The sequence below is a fragment of the Macrobrachium nipponense genome, chromosome 9, assembly GCF_015104395.2.
Source record: "Macrobrachium nipponense isolate FS-2020 chromosome 9, ASM1510439v2, whole genome shotgun sequence".
In the NCBI taxonomy this organism is placed as follows: Eukaryota; Metazoa; Arthropoda; class Malacostraca; order Decapoda; family Palaemonidae; genus Macrobrachium; species Macrobrachium nipponense.
Window position 1 is genome coordinate 79,987,798 of NC_061110.1, and position 17,814 is coordinate 80,005,611.

General features: G+C 36.3%; 1 protein-coding gene across 15 annotated transcripts in view; it reads right to left on the reverse strand.

Moving 5' to 3' along the window:
* The window catches only part of LOC135218482 (uncharacterized), a 1,465,909-nt gene that overhangs the window by 91,086 nt on the left and 1,357,009 nt on the right, over positions 1-17,814 (reverse strand). For 14 of the 15 annotated variants that reach the window (XM_064254810.1, XM_064254812.1, XM_064254817.1 and 11 more), the window contains one exon: positions 5,758-6,072. The exons of the other annotated variant lie outside the window; for it this stretch is intronic. In XM_064254810.1, the coding sequence (XP_064110880.1) occupies positions 5,758-6,072 (315 nt within the window). The remainder of the gene's footprint in view (positions 1-5,757; positions 6,073-17,814) is intronic. 15 annotated transcript variants of the gene reach the window in all.

Consider the following 17,814-nt stretch of genomic DNA (forward strand, 5'->3'; position numbering starts at 1 on the left):
CGGTACTAATACCAACCCCTTTACAGCAGAGGTGGCCAAAGAGTCGATCGCCGTTCCCCCAAAATCCTATATAAGCAAAAAAATATATATACGTATATAATAATAAATAAATAAATATGAGAAAAAATACAAGCATATATATATATCTGTATATATGTATATACATATATACACATATATATATATATATATATATATATATATATATATATATATATATATATATATATACATATTACACACACACACACACATATATATATATATATATATATATATGTGTGTGTGTGTGTGTGTGTGTGTGTGTGTGTGTGTGTGTGTATGTATAAGTGAGGCAATTGTACTCATGCTTTATCGTACTATGGGGCTATTTGAAAATTTTTTCCCACGTAATAATATGTGATTATGCGATATGGTAGATCGTAAAAGAGTTTCAGTCTTTAGAGTAGATCTCGGAGTCCAAAAGTCTGCCCACCCCTGCTCTACAGGATGGAGGAGGGTTCGAAGGGTCGGCAGAGGCGCTGAAACAGAAGTTCCTCTGGAACCTGGAAGAATAAGTGTCAGAGGAGTCCTCTCCGTTCAGTGCTAGTACATGGAACAGCTGGTGCTGAGAGAGTTTTCGCCACGGGGATTCATCTTTGAGTCTTGTATTCAAGAACTACTGTGACACTGACTGTTCGCCAAGTTTATATATATATATATATATATATATATAATATATATATATATATATATATATATATATATATATGACTGGTAAAAATGTTCTGTTACAACAGAATTCCATCTAATAAAAGAAGCCCATAAAAAGAGATCCATCTACCTGTGGATGGATCTCTTGGTATAAATACCACCTTTTCTGTAACTTTTCTCATTCATCTACCTGAAGACGGAGACAGCAGTGTCTGAAATATAGTATTTTCTCTCTATATTTTGGCGTTTTTATGGACTACTTTCATTATTATATATATATATATATATATATATATATATATATATATATATACTATATATATAGATATATATATATATATATATGTATGTATGTATGTATGTATATAACACACACACACGACGAGCACAACAGTCTCTGTTGGGAGGATCTAACTAGAAAGATTGTACCCTCAGCTAATCGTATCTGCCCACATTTCTCACCAATAAATGTTGATATTTTCACCTCGGTAGATTTTCAGCACCTGAGATGCAGAAGAACCTTTCGCATCAGGGTTTATTCTCAAGAGTTACTCCTGCAAAGAGTCCTCTCTTCTCTTTTAGCCCGTTCGTAATTTTTTTCATACACCGGCAGAGCCATTTTTGAAATAACATGATGAGGGATTTCATGCTGCCTGAAAAGTCCTACTTTGGTGGGCTGTATTTTTAAAAACGGTAATAGTTTACTTATATAACTGTCTGGTAATCCATCAACTTTACAATATTGACAATATAGTGTTAAACCCTCTATACCGATAAAATGAGAATAAATAGTGGATAGACTTTAAAAATTTCACACCACCAATCTATCTGATACTGGTCCTTTGAAGTTAAGATTGCTTATAGTGGGCTCTCCAAATGTTGTCTGTACTGTGAAAATTTTAAGTTAAGAGACTTCCAATTTGTGTTTTATTTTTTTATTTTTTTTTGCAGTTCATTCTTTGACTCACTGTAATGTAGAATTCAAAACACTAGTTTGTTTTCCACTGATTTAAATTGCTTTAAGCCAGTTTCAGGTTTTTTCAAATAAAATCCAGAAACAAAAAATAAAAATAAAAGTGACGTATATCTAATACTATACTGTAAACAAATATGCACATATAATATGAATATTAATATGTATATATATATATATATAGTATATATATATATATATATATATACACCATACATCCTATATACATTACACATACATACATTGTACACACACACACACCACACCACACACACACACACATATATATATATATATATATATATATATATATATATATATATATATATCATATCTCCTATAAAGGGCAAATACCCCTCCGTTGTTTCACTTTATCCTTCGTGGCATTTGCCTTTATACATTAAATTCATCACGTTCCATATCTTAGCGATTCAGTTATACATACATACACACATACACATATGCATATACGTACACATACATATATATTCATACACACACGAACTCAATCGTTCTAACTTGCACATGACCCTCACGTAACCCACACACAAAAGACCACCCTTTCATCCTCACCCAAGGTCACAATAAGCCCACTTAGTCAGCAGATGTATCTCAACTCCAAACTGATGAAACCGGGTCCGGGGGACTATTACGCGATTTCATCATTCCGGGTTAATTCCTAATTTGTGACTTTCCTTCAACTTCGGAAACGTTCCCCCGTCTCGGGTGTCGAAACGTTTGCCAAGTTTCGGTGTCAAGGCTTCACACCCGTCCACGGAGTCTGCTGCTGCTTCTGCCGCCGAGTTCCTCCTCCTCCTCCTCCCTCGAAGACTTTGGAAATGGCTCCGGGATATATTATTATCTTCATCGTGGGGACACTGTTCGAAACTCCGCACAGACTACTGAACGCTCCGATTCTAATAACGGAAGGATTCAAGGGCATAATTCAAGAACTCATCCATGTGGAATCGCATACGAATTAGCTTCTCGTGGATATATCTCACAAAATGCATGACGCCAAGCACGTGCCCAAGTGCACGTGCTACGCATATCTATTACAATAAAAAGAAAACAAAATTAAAACTTACCAAGTTTGATCTTTAAACTACAAAACAGACTATCTGAAAAGGTCAGTCAGAAGTTAAGACATCTCTCAAGACAACTGCAACTCACCGTTAATCAGTTAAAAAAACAAAAACAAAAGTAATATAGCTGCATATCTTAAAAAAACATACGAACGTATTCTGATGCAATTTGGTGGAAACATTCACCGGAATAATCACACTTAACAATAAACTTAAAAGATAGTAATGAAGATATAGTGAAGTCTGTATGGCAAAAACTAACTCTATTCATCGATAGTCACCAATTAATCATCAAGAAGGTTTTATTCAATGAATGCTTTCACCATGTTTCATTAAAATCCATTCATCATTTCTCACGTATGTCAGCCAACAGACAGAAAATGGCGGTTTAGCGAGAGTTTCAGCGGCGAAAACTCGCCAAACCTCCTTCAATTCCTACAAACAGTAGATCATACTGAAAGAGTCAACCATAGAAAGGTTTCCCCAAGTTTCATCTGAGCCTGCTATAAGAGTTAGACAAACCAACTCAAGACCATATCGTCCACCAAAGAGAGCATTATTAATTTGAGCCTTCAAGCACTGAAAAACGTTAATTCAGGCATAAAATAGTTCCATAACCCTTACCACGGTTCTTAAATAACAATCTAAGAATCTGGACCTCAAGGTATTGCAGTTCCCAAGCGCTTTCCGAAACGTTATCAGAATACAAGTGAAGCAATTTTCGAATTACCATTTTAACCATTGAATAAGTAATATAGGAGCACTATTTTCTCTTTCTGGTGGGGGTCGGTCCTCAAGTTTTCATACATCGTGAAATGTACTTTTACTTTCCCAACTGAACACAGTTTTCAAAAATACAATAGCACTTACATAATACAAGTAAACATACAGCAAACATTGTGACCTGTTTCTCGAAGTAAAATTAAGTTGGTAGCCGGATTAAGTCTAAGAAATTGTGCCTAGTTATGAGATCAACGCACTTATAATAGTTTGGAAGCAAATCTTTCAATATATATTTCTTAACTCTAATCTACAGTGCTCTGACGTGTTTCATCTGCGTCTAATACTAAGTCAAATATGGTTCTAAAATATTAGTGGGCCATGTGAGAGAGAGAGTGAGAGAGAAAAATTTTTTACCAAGTCGCATGGCAACACCGAGAGTAGTAATCGGAGTGTTTACTGCAATCCATCAAAATATTACTTACCTCAGTTTCATTTAAAGAACTACCAAGGGCAATTTTACCCTAAAATGACAAAAATTGATAAGATGTTTGCAATTACAGCGCCCTATCTCTGTTTCTGAGACAGCAAATGACAGTACACAAGTTACCTCTGATCACTGTCGATATAAACCCACTAAGGCCTGACACCAAAGCTTAAACAATATTGACAATTTGCAAAACGAGGGCGCGGCCTTCAAACTCTTCATCAACAGCCTGAAAATGACGCTGTCTACAACAACAAATTATAATTCTATTTAACCAAACAAATATTTTCTGACCTGAATATCAGATGTCTAAATCAGGCACCTATGAATTATTCAGTGTTGGGTCTCTGTGATTATAGAAAAAATCACTTTAAACCTTACCTCTGTACAAACACATTACAGACGTCTTTGTACTGACGTCTATACAAATATCATTATGAGGGTGAACTGTACTTGATACTTAGTGCTCTTTGACCAATAGAGCGACTGGATATTATATTCTTCATACTTACTAAAATTGGAACTACAGGGTCCTGTCACAATAACAAATTTCATGGCGGCGAAACTTCCCATACATCCAGAATTGGTACGAGATCAGCCAGTGGAATTATTCCTTGAGCGCGATTGTCCGTCAATTCAAGTGATCTCATAACAGGAAGTCCTATTCAAATTTAAAAATGCTTGATCCTTGCAGTATTTAAATAGAGAGGGCATCTCATCACAGCAACTAATTATCACTATTGCCTAAGTCATGCAATCATTAAACTTTACTGGAATCTTGACTCACTCAGTGATCTGGACTCTTCAAACACTGACTTCTGAACTGAATTATTATTAACAAGCCTTATCCTCAAACCGAAATAATAGCTGAATATCATAGTAACCATAAATATACAGAGATACAGTCTGGCGCCTATATTACCCTAACATTATAATACCTAGCTAGACGGTGGTTGAATACTAAACGGAAATTATAAAGTAGTAACATATTTGATCCCTACTTCTATAAGACATCATGTGGCTATCCTGTGACGTAGTATTCAACAAATATTTGAATAACCCACCGGCCACATATCAGCAAATACCAACAACCATGACTACACTAATAATTGTGTAATTTGCTAATGAAATCTTTTACTCATACGGGGATTTGGTGAATGACCAAAAAACCTTTTCAATGCGAAACACTAGGTATAAAAAAAATATAAGCTTTCAAGACACTATCCATTCAAATGCCCACTCATTCCAGAACTGGCTTTCAGAATGCTCAGTTCCAACGAGACCTGAAAATGACAACACCTCTACGTTTGCCATTTCAAATAGTAGCTGTTACTGGGATCTGTCCACTATGTGAATTACGTTTGCCATTTCAAATAGTAGCTGTTACTGGGATCTGTCCACTATGTGAATTTCATAAGTTTCACCTATGAATTAAACGATTATTACTAAATACCACACTTATAATGGAATTTACAAAATTGTCTTTTCCCCCATAAACGGTGAATTATAAAAACATGGGGCCTTGAAGATAACTCAATGCCATCTCGGAAATATTAGTAAATAATCAATAGTAAATGAAATTCGTTCCTGCTTTCAATGTGGCACCTCACTCGGTAGATGTTTACTGTATATCCAATTACTTTGTAAACAACGCAGGACAATTCACATCTACTAAGACTGACAATATTAGATTAAGTAGAAACCCCAACACAACGCATAAACCTTCTCTGTATAACAAATGCACAAAAACCAATTCAATAGATTCTCCTAACAAGAGACAAACATCTGTGTATACTCACAAGGTTTCCTGACGGAGATAACACAAGGGGCGTCTTGGCGGCCCACAGTGTTTTCCGCCCAGCACTGCAACACGCCCAGCTGCTTGTTGGAGCCAACCTCGGTCAGGTTATCCTTGGGCACCGTAAAGGTCACCGTCGAGGATGACCCCTCGGAGCTGACGTGGGACGGGATGATCCTCCTGGATTCGGAGTTGGTCATCCAGACCCAAGAAAAGTAAAGGGGCTTCATGGGCGAAGCCTGCACGTGGCACTGGGTGGTGATGGTCTTGCCGGGCTCGGCCCAGACGTCTTTCGAACTGGCGCACACGGGGGCGTCTTCGGTTTTGGGTGGTGGTGGTGATACGGGAGGGAAGAGGGAAATAAACAGATTTACTTGACTGCCCAAGTTGGGGCTATCTATTCTACGGTTAGTCTACAGAACTTAAAGTACTTGCAGTACCTTCCATTTCTGTCTATTGTAAAAGGGGAGAAATTACAAGTGGAAAAATAACAGGGAAAGGGAAAGTTCAAGGGAGTAAAGATCTGATGAGGATTTCATTTTCTCTCTGTCTTCGTATACAAGAATTCTGTTAATGTGTATGTGTACGTATATACATAAATATACACATGTATGTATGTATGCATATGTATATAATGTGTGTGCGCATTTGTATTTGTATTCAAATACGTGAAAACTCATGATTATATACAAACATACGTGCATATAACATGAGGTACGAAATTCAACTAAACGTGTGTTTGTTACATACAAACTGCATAAGATTACAAAAACCATCACGAGAGAGAGAGAGAGAGAGAGAGAGAGAGAGAGAGAGAGAGAGAGAGAGAGAGAGAGACCCTCTACAGTGCAGCTTCCTTTCGCATATGTGACCTTTACATCAGTGAAGTGAAGAAATGGTTTTAATCAATTTCCTGCCAAATACTGACAGAGAAGTTCAGAAGCTACGAAAATCATATTTTTGGAGCGGAAGAGTACAATGTAATCTCTGTATTTCAGCTCATCTTTTTAACATTCACGAGTCTTTAGAAATAGAAATAAACACCATTCATGCAGTAAACACCGGTGCAGGGACAAGTAAAACAGTTACAAACACCGTTAAGCATGCATCTTACGATTAACACAGAGGACATTGACGTAAGTTCTTACACGTATTTATTTAACCAGGAAAGGAAACAAATATCGTGATAACGTTAACACGATGAGATTAAAGATGTTATCATATCTTAATCTTTAATTAGCGGTGACGTCACAGTTCAATTTCTCCCGTGACACTGTCATTTTATAAATATATTGACCAAATTTCCCTCATGGTGGTAAGGCTAATGAAGGAAAAAATTCCACATAAATAAGTATAAATCTCTTACAAGTGTAACCCCCAAGGCAATATGGTCGCCAACATTACAATTAATATGTTAATGAAAACCAATGTTACCGGGGAGGAGAGGAAGGCCAATGAAAAAAATTGTCACACAAAAATGATAAAGTTATCACAAGTGTAACCCCAAAGCAATATGATCGATCACCAACATTATAATCAAATAATATACATGTTAACCCAACCCAATATACGACTGCTCTGCTGGCGACTGGACTGGAAACGAAATGTGAACATATTAAGAGATCTACATTAAACTTTTGTCTAGAATTGCTACAAGTCTTAAATCAATAAACCAATTACAGATAAAAACATCTCACTTTAACATACCAGTGAACCAAAAAGAGTGGCATTTTGAGTTTAGTATAAAGGACGTACTGTAATCTTCCTTGACACTGGGCATAAAACTGGGTTTCGTAATGCGGGGTGTTAAAGCCCATAAGAGCTAGGAGACAGACCAGTAGGAGTGTATGCTGGACTGAAACAACACTGCTTCTGACTATGGAGAAATATTACACTTTTTTTAACACTGTTATGCCGTAAATAAAAGTTTTACTTTCCGTGACAGAGATGAAAGTGCATGAACTACTAGGTGCGTTGCAAAGGGAGTAAGTATGGAAATAGCTTCAAAATCTCTGGCGTGAACGAACGACGCACCGGCTACCGAAATCACATTCAAAGTTGTTACTATAAATGAACTGTTCGAGACGTGTTTATATCATTATCTCTGGAAACCCTTTCAGCATTATGAATCGTGAACCAATCATACAGGGCACAGATTAGCAATACCTACGTACGTCACGTTTGTAAGATCTCTGCAACCGAAGTCATTTTTAGCTGGTCAATGAAACCTCGACCACTCGTCACAAAGTAAAATCTTCTTCAAGAAGTTTCTAGTGTTTTTGTTATAAAGAAAGATATATGCAATATGAAACAGAAACCTAAATAATTGAATCTAAAACATGCTATCTGTCGCTGGAGATTATGATCGCTGAGCGGTTTCACCAAACATCCTGACTGCCATAGGAAACAGACCTGACGACACTCAAAGTTCTGGACCACAATGGCTTCCCTACAAATGACACAACCTCTGTTCCCAAACTTGTAATAAGACTTAAGTTGTCAACGCATATTCGGAACTCATTCGAATTACTAGTTACTCGGAAGGATGAATTATTGGTTACCAGACCAAAGAAGAATAGAAAGTGTAAGTTAAAAACCCTTGTAATATAGAGAATTGTAAAAAAATAAAATAAAATAATATAAAATAAAAAAAACCAAGATTTTCAAGCATAAGTAAGTAGTGTTAAAGACTCGTTAAAAATACAATGGAATACAACATAAACACCTTGAACAATCCACCCGATGAAACGAAACTGCCTTCAGCAAGCAAAAAAACACACACACACACACACACACATATACCACAAACCATCCTTTCGAGTGATTTACAAACCAACAGCAAACGCAACAAAACCAAAACAAAAACACCCCTCAAAATTTGGGCTGACGGTGGCCCCGAAGGCAACCAACCATCTTGATCTTCCCTTTGAGGTCCTCCCCATCCTGTGGAGGAGGTCCCACCCTACAATTTTCTTCGGGAAAGACGGGAGGAAGAGGAAGAGGAGGAGGAGGAGAGGGAGGAGGACCATCACCACGATGACGTCGAGAGATAGCTACTGCTGGCGTCTTTGTGACCTTCTCCGTGGGCCACGGGGTATCTGTGCCTTGCGGACCCCCGCCAAAAGGTAGATAAAAGAAAGGCCCCTTTCTATCAAAGTGGAAAGGACGCGATGGGGGAATGGAAAGGATACAGAGGGGGGGGGGGAGAGCTGAAAAGTGGAAAGGATACGGAGGAACGGAGAGCGGAGTGGAGTGGAGTGGATAGGGGAAAAGCGGAGTAGTGGATCTTCGGTTCTCCTTCACATATATACTATAGCTAAAGGCCATCAAGGGTCTCTCCTTTGTATGCAGGGAAAGGGCGGCTTGCTATGGGCAGAGAGCAGAGACTGTAATATAATAATGTAAATTCATGTAAATTTATGTGGAGAGAGAGAGAGAGAGAGAGAGAGAGAGGAGAGAAGAGAGAGAGAGAGAGAGAAAGTAACAAAAATATGTTTCTGTACGAAAACGGGGTGCCTTATCAGGCTGTGTGGTTGTTTGTCAGAGAGAGAGAGAGAGAGAGAGAGAGAGAGAGAGAGAGAGAGAGAGAGAGTAGTAACAAAAATAAGTTTCTGTAAGAAAACGGGGTGCCTTATCAGGCTGTGCGCTTGTTTGAGAGAGAGAGAGAGAGAGAGAGACCTTACCTTACAGACCTTACATCTTGTTCGGGTTGCCCCAGGTCCCTCAGTGTGAGGCACCTCTAATGTCTACCAGAGAGTTGCTAGTACATCTTCCGGTATATTTTGCATCTTCCAATCTTGGATGGTCTGGGATGCAGTTTAGATATTTGTCGAGCTTATTCTTAAACACATCTACGCTCACTCCTGATATATTCCTCAAGATGAGCTGGCAACGCATTGAATAGACGCTGCATTATCGATGCTGGTCGTAGTGGTATTAATGTCCTGTGTGCTTTCCCTTATTTTTCCTGGTATAGTTTTGGGCACTATTAATCTACCTCTGCTTGCTCTTTCTGATATTTTTAGTTCCATGATATTTTCTGCTATTCCTTCTATCTGTTTCCATGCCTGAATTATCATGTAGCGTTCTCTTCTCCTTTCTAGACTATATAATTTTAAGAATTGTAGTCTTTCCCAGTAGTCTAGGTCCTTAACTTCTTCTATTCTAGCTGTAAAGGACCTTTGTACACTCTCTATTTGTGCAATATCCTTTTGATAGTGTGGGTACCATATCATATTGCAATATTCAAGTGGACTACGAACGTATGTTTTATAAAGCATAATCATGTGTTCAGCTTTTCTTGTTTTGAAGTGCCGTAACAACATTCCCATTTTTGCTTTACATTTTGCCAACAGAGTTGCTATTTTGATCATTGCATAACATGTTTCCTATTCATCATCACACCAAGGTCTTTAACTGCTTCCTTATTTGTGATGGTCGTCATTATTAGGTCCCTTATATGCATATAGCTTTCTTTCTCTGTCTCCATAATTTATTGATTCAAATTTATCAGAGTTAAATACCATCCTATTTACCTCTGCCCAATCATATACTTTGTTAAGGGTCTCTTTGTAGAGCGTTCCTATCTTCGTCACAAGTAATTTCTCTACTTATTCTTGTGTCATCTGCGAAACTACTCACTACCGAATCCTTCACATTATTGTCTATGTCTTCAATCATAATAACAAACAGTATTGCAGCTAACACGTACCTTGCGGCACTCCGATATTACCTTGACTTCATCCGATTTCTCATCGTTTGCAATAACTATCTGTTTTTCTGTTGTGTAAAAATTCTTTTAACCATCTTCCTACTTTATCCACGATAATTGTGTTTTTCTAATTTTCTTCGCTAATATATTATGGTCTACTTTATCAAAAGCTTTTGCAAAGTCTAAATAAACCACATCTGTTTCATTTCCGCTTTTCATATTTTTGAATATGTTCTCACGGTGGACTAAACAGTTGGGTTTGTGTACTTTTTTCCGGGTACGAAACCATGTTGTCCTTTATTAAACAAATTATTTTTATTAAAATGTTTCATAATATTTTTCTTCATTACCCTTTCATCACTTTCATAATATGTGATGTTAGACTCACAGGCCTATAATTACTGCCGTCTAGTCTTGATCCACTTTTGAAAGTAGGGGTAATATATGCTAATTTGTGCTCATCATAAATCTTGCTGTATCTACACTTGTCTTAATAATATTGCAAGTGGCTTTGCGATAGAATGAACTACTTTCTTTAACAAAATAGCAGGAATTCATCAGGCCCTGCAGCAGCTCCATTTTTAATTTCATTAATAGCCTGCACATATCAGCTTCATTAATATCTATGTCAGCTAAATATTTCACTATTTTCATCCCTTACTTCTATATCATTATCTTCATTATCTATTCTAGGGGTGAATTCTCTCTTATATCGTTCTGCCAGTATGTTGCAAATTTCCTTTTTTTCATTCGTTAATCTCCCTTCAATTCTCAGAGGGCCTATTTCTATTCTTCTTTTATCATCTTCTTCGCATATGCGTATAATGTTTGGGGTTTTGCTTGATATTTAATAGGGTTTTTTCTTCCAAGTCCCGTTTTTCATTTTCTTTTGATTGTATAATCTTTTGTTCTGCATTTTCTATCTTACTTTTTAGTTCTATAACTTTCCATGCATTTTTTTCTTTTGCAAGACCTTTTTTCCACTTTCTGATTTTCTGGAACAAGATCCTTCTGTCTCTTGGTATGCATGAATGATGTTTACTTTTCTTCTTCGGTATATATTTTTCCACTATTTTCTCCAATATTTTATATAATATCTCCGTATTTACCCTTATGTCATCACTTACGAAAATGTTATCCCAATCTTTGTTTAATTCTTCTTAATTTCTGACCATTTATATTTTTACTGTAGAAGTTGTATTTTCCATATCCTTCCCACTTTTTCATTTCTTGCTTATCTCTATTTTCATTCACTTGCTTTGGAATGAACTGTAATTCTATGACATTATGGTCTGAAATATTCGCATTATAAACTATTATTTCTTTAACATATTCATCTCGTTCACAAATACTAGGTCTAAAGTATTTTCCTTTCTTGTTGGCAGGTGATTTATTTGTTGAATGTTGTATTCTAGTAGCATATCTAATAGCTTTTCAAATTGCCTCTTATCTTCTGCACTACTATTACTCTCTTTTTTATATGTATAAGTACAACCACAATCTCCTATTCGTTCTTTCCATTCTACGAAAGGAAAGTTGAAGTCACCAGATAGGAGAATAGTCCAGTCCTTGTGATTTCTACATATATCATCCAATTTTTCAATTATTATTAAGTCAAACTCTTTAGTATTAGGAGGTCTATATATTACTATGTTCATCAATTTTTCAGATTCAAATTCTACCGCTATTAGTTCACATTCTGAGTTACTATATTTCTCATATATTTTTCCTTGTTTTTTGTCTTTCCCATATATTGCGGTTCCCCCTTTGATTCCTATTTTTTCTATCTGATCTATAAGTTTGGACCCTTTTATTTGATCATCATTCCCAGTCTCTTGGGATACCAGGTGCACTTATATTCATTATATCTATTTTCTTTTGCATTTTGGGTTAGTTCTTCTAAGTACTCTATTTTTCTTTTTGAGTTACTCGTAACTAAACCCTGCGCTTCATCACTATGATGGTTTGCGTGTTTCTCCTTCATTTAATACTGGTAGTAATAAGGATTTTCCCATGTCTCTTTCCTGTTTCTGGTATGTTGTTCTTTTTTTCATTTCCAGAAATTCTGACATTAAAAAAATCCAACTTTTCCATAATATTTGATCTTCCTTCATCATAATTATTCATTTTGTGTCTGAATCTGCAAATTTTTCTCGTCCGTTTCTGCAATATCCTCTTGCATAATAAATACAGTTATTATCTCTTGGGTATAATTTCGGAGCTGATGCTTTGAAATTTTTTGCTGACACCTCTGGCATATCTCATTGGTGGTTTGCTTTTCTCTTTACCTGATATTCTTGATTTCTCTCTTTATTTGTTTCTTTCTTATTTTGGATTTTATTACTTGGTTGGTTATTTATTTGATTATGATCATGGCTACAGGGTGCATATATTTGCATTTTTTGTCGAACTTACATCCTTTTTCCTTCTTTTAGGTTTTTACATATTTTTTGGATGCCAGATCTCTGCAATCATCCCCTCCCCCATATCCATCTAAGTATGCACATTTACCATATATTTTCATAGTTTTTTGACATATCTTAGGATGTTTGTAGTAACATCTTTCTCCAAATCTGCATTCCCACTCTTTTCAAAAGGTTGCAGATTTTGTCTTTCTTGTCTATTTTTTCCTCTTTCCCGTCATTGTATAGATCTGGGTAGTAGAGCCTCTTCGGGATTTGCTTTTTTCTGTTGTCAATATCGTAATTTATTTCTTCGTAGGTATGCTGCTTTATTGCCTCATATGTAGTATCAATGAGTATCTCTGCATCCATACTTTTATCTTGTTCTTTGTTTGCCTTATTTTTTTTCTGTCATTTCATTTTTTGTTTACTTCTCTTCCGTTTTCCTCTTCTTCTTTTCTTCTTCTTCTTCCTCTTCCTCTTCTTCTTCTCCATCAACTATTTGTACATTCAATCTTGATTTAATAACATTGTCTATCCATGATAGACATGTTGAACAAAAAAATTCTTGTATCTTTTCTCAAATCTTGTATTACCTCAGCACACTGTGGATGGGTGGCGGAATGTTGCATGCAGCACATTTTCTGATTAGGTTTTGTGGATTGACTATGCTATACCAAACCTTACACAGTTTGCATGCTTTTGGCATTCTTTTTCCTAATGCATCAATTAGGATATTCACAAGATTCACCTTATTCATTTTCTTTGTCGGTATATGTTGGTATGATATTTTCTTTATGAGTCTCTTGACCACTTGGATTTTATTTGGAACTTCTTCAATTATTTTCAAGATGTTTTCATTAGATTTGTTCCAGTTTGAAGGATTATATCCTTCTAATATATCTATGAATGCTTTTGTATCTTTTTGGTTAGGACTGTTGCTGATTTCATAGATGAGAAATGCCAGTTCCCTTCCTGCTACCTCATCGTATTGCGAATCTGCTAAACACGCAAATTACGCCACCTCTTCCCGCAGTTGGAACTTACTGCCATCTTGTTCTGATTTATAGTATTACACTTGATAAACTAACTTAGAAGACGCTTTATCCTACTATTTTCACACTAATCTTATCACCGATAGTTCACGAACACTTCTAGATATTTCTCAAATTCTAGTCGTATGTTAAACTTGTGATATCTGTTGATTAATCTGAGTTCACGCGGGTACGTCTCACCAAGCAAGATGGCTACTTACGAGAGAGAGAGAGAGAGAGAGAGAGGAGAGAGAGAGAGAGAGAGAGAAATGATCATCATTACTTATCACTGTTATCTTTGCATTCATTTTTCATCACTGCCGGCATTACCTTGTCCAGGAATATAATTACCGTTATCATTAAAATAATTAATAATAATGGCAGTAGCAATTGTCCTCACGGTCTAAATGCCTCAATTGACGTCGACAGGGCAACAGGAGATGCCATTTGCGTCTGCAGAATTATAAGCCAAATGTATAAGTAGCCAGAACTACTTAGCTGGAGCATAATTGCTATACATGACACACTGCCAGAAGCGTGTGGGCAAATTACGTACGGGGTTACGTAAAAATGCATAACTGAGCCTTATTTCAGGTGCTCTTAGGTTTAATCAGTCATTAAACTAGATTAATATATGTCTTTGTCCAGCGTATTTTATTGGAAATTGCTTGTATGTGACTGGAATCTCGTGTGTGTGTGTGTGTGTGCTCTTACGCAGGCAACGCTTATACACTTCCTGATCAATAAGCAAGGTTAGCTGTTCGGTAATGCATACCAAGTTGACATTCAGCTTTTATAAGAAAACAATATTTCTTCAATCATATTTTCAAAGGAGACAACGTCCGCCTGATACCATTTGCCTCAGTTTTTAAGTGCCAAAATATAATCAATAACAATCTATTCAAGGAATTCCTCCCCTAAAATAGTTTCAGAGGAGTCTTCTCTGAACCTAAGCTGGCCTCAGACTTGAAAGAGCGCTTGATAAAACTCGGTTCTTAACAGAAACGAGTAATTTCAGAAACGAGATGCAGGAAAAGAGAAGCAGATGCCATGAAATGAATAAATGGTCCTAAAACACACCTGTACTTTTTTGCTGGATGATACACCTTGAGTTTTCGTGTGGATTGGGAAGTTTTCGTGACTGTATTAATCAAATCACTGAAAGTAACAAAAGTAGATATTGCAGGGACAATTTCCTCCTGACCGATATTTCGTAATTCTGGAAGGGCTATTAAAGACGTTTAGCTATTTCTTTTTAGTACTAGATTATTCTTGCTCATTTTTTATCTGACACCTATTTTAAAGGCAAACTGCTTTTCAAAGTCAAGCACTCACCTAGCATATATGCGCGTTAATCAATAAGTAAGAAATGTCTTTTTTAGACACGAAGGAAGGGAGCTTATTCGGAAAATTGGAAGCGGAACAATGGGGCCTACTCTCAGAGTCCAGTTTGGTTAACTGTATGTGGCTGTATTCGATGCCAAGCCCCGTGATGATATTTTCATGCCCGTTAAGAAAGATTAAGGGCTTCAGCCTCTTTTTACTTCCTCTCAGTGAAGGATTTGCCTTAGACTTTTATGACTAGGTAGATTGTGGATGCCTGACTGCTGAAGCAGAGTAGATTGAGACCTACAAACTTTCAGCCTAGGATATGCAGGTTAGTCGCGTATTACAGTAGATGAAAATCTACCTGCACTTTTAAAGATATCAACGATTTTTTTTGTCATTTTCATATGATGAAATAATTACTGAGAGTTATATATTTCAACCCATTTTCTCTTCAATGGTATCCCAATTCATCCCATTACGACGGACGACCTATAACCAGCATTTCATACACGATAATTTCTGCTTTCACAGGTCTATAAGAAAACAATCATGAACAAGGAACAGACACCGGAATGACTGATTGATTGAAATATTCGACGGCGATGCAACAATAAACGTCAGGAACGTTGAAGAAAGGCATTGGTCAATTGCGTAATAGGGGGATCATAGAACCTTTTTTTTATATATTCTTATATATAATACAAAAAGCGTAAAAGCAAATATTAGAAAAATATTCATTATATCCAGGAAATAAAGAAAAAATAAAAAAGAAGAACGCAAAAGAACAGATAAACATCTTTAACGAAACGCAAATGGATTCACATTCAAAAATCGTCAAGTGATACAGAAACAGTTCTCGTAAAATGCGCCAATATCAAAAGCGACAAACAAAAAGAACGAGAAAGAATAAGAGCGCAGAGTGAATGGAGCGGAAAAGAAAACATGGGGAGGACACCCAGCCAAAGATATGGATGTTTAAAGAAATCGCAAATAAGCGGAGAGAGAGAGAGAGAGAGAGAGAGAAGCCACTCAGTGAAAAGAGTGAAGAGCTTCAAAGAGATAAAATATGCAAGGGAGTAAATCTCATTACCAGAAAAGAAGAATGAATAAGAGGGGAAGAGGAGGAGTAGGAGGAGGAGGGAGGAAGGAGGAGAGGAGGAGGAGGAGGAGGAGGAGGAGGAGGAGGGGAGGAAGGAGGGGAGGAGGAAACGTATAAGAAGGACACTGAGGGAAGAGTTGGACGAAGCGTGGAGGAAAGAGAAAAGAAGTTGAAAGTACATGAAAACAGAAAGAAAGCAAGGAGAAACAAAACCGAATTTAAGGGGAAAAATAACACCAAACAAGGAAAGGAACGAATAAAAAAAGACAAGAGAGAGCGATCACAAGAAACAAAAAATCAGACGTCGCAATAAAGTCAGATCAAAGAGGAAGAAAACAAATAAAAGAAGGGACAAAGGAAAAACAAAGTGTCAAGTAGAATCAATCAGCCTTGATTTAACATTAAGAGAAATCAGACGAGAGAATAAACAAAGCGAGAAATTAATAATGTATCGTTAAAGGAGATGGTGCTCTGCGTCCATACCGGAAAGAGTTAATAACTAGACTTAACATTTTACTTTTTTCATTAACATGTTGGTCTTCGTTCATAACTAGACTTAACATCTTAATTTTTCATTAAACATGTTGGTCTATTGTTCATAACTAGACTTAAAATCTTACTTTTTTCATTAACATGTTGGTCTTTGTTCATAACTAGACTTAACATCTGAATTTTTCATTAACATGTTGGTCTATTGTTAATAAGTAGACTTAACATCTTACTTTTTTCATTAACATGTTGGTCTATTGTTAACTCTATGGGGAATTTGAAATGATGGCTGAACGTCTTCCCGGCAAAAATTATCGCTATATTTATACACAGACACAACAACACAAGCGCGCGCGCACACGCACACATACAGAGAGAGGAGAGAGAGAGAGAGAGAGAGAGAGAGAGAGAGAGAGAGAGAGAAATCACAGCAGGTAATAAACTGACGTGTAGAAGTGTGCTTTATGTCATCCGTAATGAAAAAAAAAAAATACTAAATAAATAAAACAGGACCTGAGGCATGAGGTGGATAGACCTCTACAGTTTCGTGTAGCTGAGTTTAGTTGTAGTACTATAGTAAACAGTGCCACCCTAACTCAACACTATACGAAATTAAATAGGAAATTACTGTAATACCTGATACTGTTATGAATCTAAGTTTCCTTACCCCAGCATGTTAATGGGGATATATATATATATATATATATATATATATATATATATATATATATATATATATATATATGCACTTGTATGCTGACGTACAATCGGGTGATAGATATCAAAACAATAATTATAATATATAACCAAAAGGATCGATGAGGGGTACTGAACAAGTTTGAAGAAAAATTAAGCTTGGATAATAAAAAAAAAAAAAAAAAAAAAAAAAAAAAAATGTCTTTAACTACTTCACAACTTCCACGTCGAGGAACATTTCATTTTGCAAGAACAAAACAAGACTACTGTTCTTAACAAGAATATGGAGATATAAAAA